The 8,143-nt window shown below is 54.6% G+C and overlaps 1 protein-coding gene across 4 annotated transcripts in view; it reads left to right on the plus strand.

Annotated features, from left to right (window-relative positions):
• The first annotated feature begins 6 nt into the window (after positions 1-6).
• The window catches only part of LOC147362567 (uncharacterized), a 37,291-nt gene continuing 29,154 nt past the window's right edge, over positions 7-8,143 (plus strand). The window contains exons 1-4 of one of the 4 annotated variants that reach the window (XM_086325308.1): positions 7-3,303; positions 3,433-3,491; positions 4,418-4,614; positions 4,982-5,107. In XM_086325308.1, coding sequence (XP_086181434.1) covers positions 3,090-3,303; positions 3,433-3,491; positions 4,418-4,614; positions 4,982-5,051 — 540 coding nt within the window. In that variant the 5' untranslated portion in view covers positions 7-3,089 and the 3' untranslated portion in view covers positions 5,052-5,107. Of the gene's footprint in view, positions 3,492-4,417; positions 4,615-4,981; positions 7,953-8,143 lie in introns of those variants that run through there. The other 3 variants (XM_086325311.1, XM_086325307.1, XM_086325309.1) reach the window with 3 other exon arrangements.

Consider the following 8,143-nt stretch of genomic DNA (forward strand, 5'->3'; position numbering starts at 1 on the left):
GTCTGAGCCACCCCTCTCCCCCAGGCCCGGGGCCCCAGACTCCAGATGAGGCCTCAGGAGCCCCCGTGGGTCTGACCTCATCTCAGGGCCCACCCCTCTCTCCCTCCTGAACCGCACCCCCCCACCCACCGCCTTGTCCTCCCACCTCTCAGGTCCTGCTGCCTCAGCCTCCCAGAGACATTTCTGTTCTGGGGACTGTTCTCACCAGAGGATCCAGCTACTCCCAAATCCTCCCAGCAATCCCACCCTGCCCTCCTCCCCATCGTCTCTCAGCTCCCTCCCCAGCCTGGCCAAGCTCCCCTCCCAGACCTCCCCTCTGCTGGAAGCCACAGCCCCTACCACTCAGCCTGGTCCTCCCATCCTGCTCCCTCCCAGGGCTCCCTCCCACCCACAAAGGCACCCACCCCCTCCCCATCACCCTTCCCCCTGCCGCTGAAGCCCCCCTCCCCACATTCAGTCCACCACCAACTCCTGGCAGCTCTTCCTTCTCAGAGTCCCTTGGTCCCCCCCACCGCTTCTCTGCACTCCCACACTGCCACACACAGCCCCTCTCACCTCAGCCCCCAGGCTAAGGCCCCCATTCTCACCACCCCCTCACCAGACAAACTGAGTCTCTTCTATTTCTCCCCTTTGCCTAGATCTTCACCTTTGCTGTTTATGACTCCAGAAGCTTCCTTACAGTCCAAGGCAGCCCATTACAGCAGCTCTGAACGGCAAGCTTTCCCTGCGCTACTGCTGGGAAGTCCTTCTTGTTGTCTAACCTTACAGTCTCCTGCTGCACTTGATGTTTGCTTGCTCCAGGCTGGAGAGGGGAATAGTATCTATTTGCGTGAAGGAGGAGTTCTTTCGAGGACCTGGACCCAGGAATCTAGGTCATCTCAAAGGCACTACAACATCAAAACGCAGCCCATTCTTCCACTGCCCTCAGCTGCGGTGAAAGGAGAATCCCCTCACTGAAAGGACTTCCTGAAATGAGCAGCTGGCCCCTGCCAACTCACCCCTCATGCCCCAATTCAGTGACCATGGACTCGGGCCTCCCAGGCCCTCTGCTGGGCTCTGTATGTGTCCCTGACACCCCGAGGGCACTGTCTGGAGAGACAGACCTGAGTAATTGATGGAGCTCCAGGCTGCGTGGGAGGGATGGGCAATGGTCCGTAGCGGTTCTGGGAAAGGAGCGGTGGGTGTCACGCAGGTCATGGGCAGCAGTGGCTCTGCTGTCCTTCAGCGCCAGGAAGTGCTCAGAGAGGGAACCGAAGGCCTGGGCGGGCCCTTGTCCAATCCCTGCCCCATCTCCACCCTCCCGGCTTGGTCCTTATGGGGTGGGGGTTGCTTCTTGGTTTTTACAAGTGAAGTGTTAGTTGCTCAGTCCTGTCCGACTCTTTGTGACTCCATACATTGTAGCTCGCCAGGCTTCCCTGTCCATGGGATTCTCCAGGCAAGAGTACTAGAGTGGGTTGCCATTTCCTCCTCCAGGGGGATCTTCCCGACCCAGGGATCAAACTGGGTCTCCTGCATTGCAGGCCGATTCTTTACCATCTGAGCCACCAGGGAAACCCCGGTTTCTAGAGCTCCCCACCAAAATCATCTTTAATTCTCTCACCTCTCCCTGCTCCACATGGAAGCCCTTCTCCACCTGTTGGGAAAAGTACAGTCTCATCAGCTGAACAGATCCAGGTTTGAGCCCAGCTCTACTACTGACTAGAGAGTGACCCCAGCGCGTGAATGCCTTTCCTGGGCCTCAGTTTCCTCACCTATAAAATGGCGGTGATAATGAGCTGAAGCAAGTACTCTTTATTCTGCTTCTCAGAGATCCAGGCAGCCCCAAGCAGAGAACAGGAGGACCCCAAGGTTCCCACAGCCCCCTGGGTCTCTGGATACACAGACACAAACACCCACATTTTTACAGTGAGCTCAGGGGTCAGAAGGGTGCCTTTCTGAGCTCCCATTCTAAGCCCTACTTCTGCCTCATTGACTACACTAAAGCCTTTGACTGTGTGTGGATTCTTAAAGAGATGGGAGTACCAGACCACCTTACCTGCCTCCTGAGAAACCTGTATGCAGGTCAAGAAGCAACAGTTAGAACTGGACATGGAACAACAGAATGGTTCAAAATTGGGAAAGGAGTATGTCAAGGCTGTATATTGTCACCCTGCATATTTAACTTACATGCAGAGTATATCACGGGAAATGCCAGGCTGGATGAATCACAAACTAGAATAAAGATTGCCGGCATAAATATTAACAACCTCAGATAATGCAGATGATACCATTCTAATGGGAGAAAGCAAAGAGGAACTAAAGAGCCTGTTGATGAGGGTAAAAGAAGAGAGTGAAAAAACTTAAAATTCAACATTCAAAAAACTAAGATCATGGCATCAGGTCCCATCACTTCATGTCAAATAGATAGGGAAAAAGTAGAAACAGTGGCAGATTTTATTTTCTTGGGCTCCAAAATCACTGTAGACAGTGACTGCAGCCATAAAATCACAAGACACTTGCTCCTTGGAAGAAAAGCTATGACCAACCTAGACAGCATGTTAAAAAGCAGAGACATTACTTTGCTGACAAAGGTCCGTCTAGTCAAAGCGATGATTTTCCAATAGTCATGTATGAATATGAGAGTTGGACTATAAAGAAAGCTGAGTGAGCACTGATGAATTGGTGCTTTTGAACTGTGGTGTTGGAGAAGACTCTTGAGAGTCCCTTGGACTGCAAGGAGATCGAACCAGTCAATCCTAAAGGAAATCAGTCCTGAATATTCATTGGTAGGACTGATGCTGAAACTGAAGCTCCAATATTTCGTCCACCTGATGCGAAGAGCCAACTCACTGGAAAAGACCCAGATGCTGGGAAAGATTGAGGGCAGGATGAGAAGGGGGTGACAGAGGATGAGATGGTTAGATGGCATCACCGACTCAATGGACGTGAGTTTGAGCAAACTCTCGGAGATACTGAAAGACTGGGAAGCCTGGCGTGCTGCAGTCCATGGGGTCGCATAGTCGTACACAACTTAGCGACTGAACAATTCCAACCCCGCCCTTGCCCCACGCCCGGGTCCTGTGGCCGCCCCGCGCCACCTTGTGGTCAGAATGGGGAGTGTCCTGCGAGGTCTGGAGGTCACCGAGGCGGGCGAGGAGGACGCTGAGGGAGGGATGCGAGAACTCAACGCACCGGCAGGGGGAGCCCGAGTAAGCAGGAAGCAAGGGCCTGGGAGTGGGCGGCCGGCGGTAGGCCGACCGAGGTTACCCGCGGGCGACCGTCGTGACGCAGTCCCCGGCCCGGATCTGGAGAAGAGAAGAGCCGGTAGGAGTAGGCCAGCCCCTCTGAGAGGATGGTCCCTCGGGAGAGTCCACTTCCTCCATCCTCCCAACTTGGGGGTGGGACTGAGGAAGGGAGAAGGAAGCCAACATGACCTAATTTTATCCCCTCAAGGACACTGCAAGGTCAGCATTGACCCCATTTTACGGATGAGACAACTGAGACTCCGAGAGGTGAGACTGGCCGCCCCGGGTCCCACGGCTAATCAGTGCAGGGGCGGGATTCGAAGTGAGGACACCCTGTCATCGACCCTTTCCCCTCCCATACCTCTGACTGGAGGGTGACTACTTGCACTCTACTCAGCTCAAAGAGTTGTTGGCTGCCTGCTCCCTGCTCCCTGCTCAGAGAGCGTCCCTTGTAGCTCAGTCAGTAAAGAATCTGCCTGCAGTTCAGGAGACCCAGGTTCGATCCCTGAGTCGGGAAGATCCCCTGGAGAAGGAAATGGCAATCCACTCCAGCATTCTTGCCTGAAGAAATCCCATGGACAGAGGAGCCTGGTGGGCTGCAGTCCATGGGGTTGCAGAGTCGGGCACGACTGAGCGATTAACACTTACACTTACTTACCCTGGTCAGAGGCACCCAGTCTTGGGGTGGGTGCCCACCAACAGTAGGGAGATGTAGCCATAAAACTTAGTGGTCGGTACTTCCTACTTTAGTGTCTTCTCTAGTGGCTCTGTGGTAAAGAATCTGCCTGCCCTCAGATACAGGTTCGGAGATACGGGTTCGATCCCTGGGTCAGGAAGGTTCCCCTGGAATAGGAAATGGCAACCCGGTCCACTATTCTTTTCTGGGAAATCCCATGAACAGAGCAGCCTGGTGGCCTGCAGCCCATGGGGGTCGCAAAGAGTTGGACATAACTGAGCTCCCACTTTGTCATCAGGCCCCATTCATTTGAATCCTGACTTTGCCCTGTGCCCCTAGGCAAAACTTTGTTGGTCTGTCTTTACTTTTGTGAACCTTAGTTTCCCCATCTGTAAACTGGAGCAATACTAGTGTCTACCTCCGAGCTCCGTGAAGAGAGGGCTACTGCCCCCAGGGCAGGCGGGGGAGGGGTGGTGGCCTCTTCCAAGGTGACCTCTGCCCTGGTCGCCCCCAGCAGGGCACTACATGTCCCCTCCCCCGGGCTGCGTGGTTACTGTCTGCCCCCCACTGCCTCGCTGATGCCGGCGGCCCTCCGAACGGCTCCGTCCCCGCCCCCACGCTGGGAGGCAGCGGGAGGCGGAGGGCTTCCGGCTCCTTCCTCCAGCCCTGGGTGCACTTCCGACCGCAGCTCCGCTGGAGGCGCTCTCTGCTCAGGTAACCCAGGTCTCTTTGGGGCCAAGTGTGGGGCTGCCTTCAGCCCTGGCCTTACTGGGTCTCTCCAAAGCCTTCCTCGCTGTCACCCGCTCCCTCCATCTTGGAACTCTCTCCCCTGCTTCCCTCCTGCCTGCCTGGCTGTTCCTTGCTCCCTTTCCCCCCACAGAATGTTGCGGTGTGTCTGGGTCTGCTCCAAGCCCCCTGCCTATCTCACACAACCCTCCTCGGGTGAGCATCCTGAGCAGCCCACTTCTCTCCCAAGCTCTCTACCTGTGGTTCTTAACTTTGTTTCAACTCCCCCTTGATAACAAATGTCTTGTAACACCCCTTATTACCCTGAAATGAAATGACGTGCATGTGCGTGCAGTTCCTCAGCAGAAAACAATCCCAGTGCCCTGACTGAAATATCCGAGGGAGCCCTTGTAGGCTGGCGGTGAAGTGTAGACACTGGTTCAAATCCTGGCTTCTCCACTTCCCAGCTGTGTGACCTTAGGTAAGTTACTTAAAACTTCTCTGTGCTCAGTTAGCTCCCCAGTCAAAAAAGTTTTTTTTTTTTTTTTTCCTTTATGCAGCACTTGACTGCATAGAGTTGTTATCAGAATTAAATAAGTAATTATTCATGAAGCATTTAGAACAGTGCTTGGCACATGTTAAGAACAGAATGAGCATCGGTTAAATTTAAGATGATAGATCTTTCTAGTTGTAAATACTCTTAATTGATTTACACTGGAAGACGTGATAAAATAATGAGAAGCTTGCGCCTACATGCAGAACCCCCCTGCGTGCAACAGCCCCAACTTGCAGACCTATGTAGTATGATGTATTAGCAACTCAAATACCACAAGTACTGTTGACATTAAGTAGGTAACTTTCCCAAATGGTGACAACTCTGGGTAAGGTTCTGAACAAAATAAAGAGCAGTCTTTCTTCAATTTACATGAAAGTTGTGTTTCTAGCAAATTCAGTATATGTTAAAACTCTGAGCATTCCTGCAAAAGTGCTCTTATTTCAGTGCAAGCTATACCTGGGTCCTGGGCTCAGACACTTACAAACAGATATTTTTCCTCCACGTGAATGTCTGGCCAGACACTCGAAAGTCACAGTCTTGCGGGACATCCTCCAAGATGGGGACAGTCCTGCACATCACAGGGTGGCTGGCATCCAGGGCCCACCCACCAAATGCTAGTGGGGCCCCCAGTCATCACGACAACGGAACGTATCCCCACAAATTCCCAGAACGGCACCCAGAAGGTTCCTGGGTTCTCCACCAGCCACCAGCGGGACTTTTCCAAATCCCAAGTCCTTGGCTCCATTTACCCCCTGGCCAAGTTTAAATTCCTGGACAGGATGCCCGAATCCTTGACAGGCAGCTGCCTGCTTCCCTCCCCAGAGGAGGACCTTCACCACCAGCTCCACCTGCCCCCTTCCCTGACCCCCAGCTGAACACACATAGACACTCACTCACACTCCCCAGCTGGTTTTTGGCTGATTAGTCTTTGCTCCCAGGATCTGCTCCCTGGAAAGCCCACCTGGGTTGAATGGTGTGCTGACGCCTGGCTGATTCTTTTAAGACCCAGTTCTGACATCACCGCCTCAGAGCAGCCTCGGTCTCCCCCCAGGTCTGGTCAGGCGCACCCCACAGCTTCACTCAGAGCCCCAGCGTTGAGCGGCCATGCCCTGCTCCAAGATGTCTATGCCCTCCTGAGGAAGAGCGTGTAGTAGGTGGTAAATACACAAGTGAGAGCCAGTCGGCCTTTGCCCTTGGGGAACTCACCTGTAGTAGAAAGACAGATGCCCAGAGAGTGCTGGGAGGCAGTAGCTCAGAGCCTGGTGGGAGCCCCAGGACATAGAGGCCAGCTGTTGGAGGGCAGCTTGCTAGAGGAGGTGGGAGATTTCTGGTGAGAGAGGAGGCAGAAAGCATATCTGGGGGGAGACCCAGCGTGGGCAGAGGTCAAGTGTGGGAGAAGACATCGTGCCGTTGTACCTGCGTACCTGCGGGACGGCAGACAGCTGAAACACTGCCTGAACGGCTGTGATCAGAGGCTGTTTCATCAGCAGAGGATGGCTCACGCAGAACTTGAAAGGTGCCAAGGAAGCTGGGCTTTGTCCTGGGGGCACTGGGGAGCCACAGAAGGGGTTAAAGCAGAGGGGTGACGCGATCAGGTTTGTATGTGGCAGAGTGCCCTCTGGGAGGCGTGAGGAAGGTGCCCTGCAGAAGGGCAGGAGCAGAGGTATTCCAGGGGAAGGCCAGGGGGTCTGAATTAGGAGAGAGGAAGGTAGAGGACAGAGATGGGGGTGAGCATTTGAGCAGCAGGAACAACAGAATGTGGTATTTGCTGGGGCTGAGAAAGAGGGAGGAGGCCAGAGGTGCCCGAACCCCAGCCTAGTGAACCCCCAGTGATGAATGGATGAGGGTGGAGACAGAGGCTGGCAAGATGCCTCAGGGAAGGTGGTCCAGACAAACCCAGTCCTCTCTCCGCCCTGAAGGATGGGCTGCAGGCCCCCCTGCAGACACTAGAGGGCGCTCCAAGATAGGCCAGACTTCCCTCGCCCACCAGCTGCCAGCTGCCACCCCCTTCTCAAAGGGGGACTGGACCCACCCCACTGCTCAGAGGCAGGCTCTGGGGATACTGCCAGGGCCTGGCCCAAGTCCAGTGGCTCACTGTCTCAGGGCTGTCTCATCCTCCAGCCGCCGGTTTGTAAGGATGGGGGAGCATTTGGGGGGATAGGCAGGTGAGGACAGAGGTTAAGGGACTGTGGGTGAGGAGTACTGCGAGCCCATCCTGTCTCATTCTGTGCGCATCCTCTGCTCCCACGGGGAGAAGGGGAGCTGCCAAGGTCACACCACTATCAGAGGCAACACCAATCCAGGCCAGCGCTGCAGCCCCACCTAGGGGAGGGGAACGGAGCAGAGCTCCCCAAGTCAGAGGAGCTCTCAAACTAGAGGAGTACCGGCCAGTGCCCACCCCACCCTTCCTGCGGAAACCTGGTGTGGGGGAGGTTTCTGAGCACCACCTCCCACATCTCCTGGCACCCTGGGGGGAGAGGGGGTCCATGGGTAGAGGCCTGGAGGCTGGCAGGTTTCAGGAGGGGCCAGCGAGCAGTGTGGCAGGAGTGCAGAGAGCAAGGGTGGCCCAGAGGTGGCCGGGAGGATGGGGCACATTCAGAGGGCTGGAGGCCACCAGGGAGCGATCCCAGGACAGCTGGGCATTTGGATGGGTCGAAGGATGGCTCTGGCTGCAGGGAAGGGAGTGGCAGAATCACACTTTTTGGAGAAGTGATTGGTCTCTCGAGTTGAGTCTAAATAGTGCAATCTTTTAAATTTTTATGAAAACAAAGAATGAATAACAAATAGAGACACAGAAACAGGAAATCCATTTCCTTTTCAGTCGGATGGAAAGAGCATATCCAAGCCCAAAATAATGCTAACAGGATTTTAATAACCTGTAACAAAACCTGCCCACAACACCATTAGAGCGCACTTCCAGCTGCCTCTTCTGGGCCAGGAGCCCCGAGTCGAGGCCTCATA

This window comes from Bos grunniens, chromosome 11 (assembly GCF_055505025.1).
Source record: "Bos grunniens cultivar Pamir isolate PY7600 chromosome 11, Bosgru_T2T1.0, whole genome shotgun sequence".
Taxonomy (NCBI): domain Eukaryota; kingdom Metazoa; phylum Chordata; class Mammalia; order Artiodactyla; family Bovidae; genus Bos; species Bos grunniens.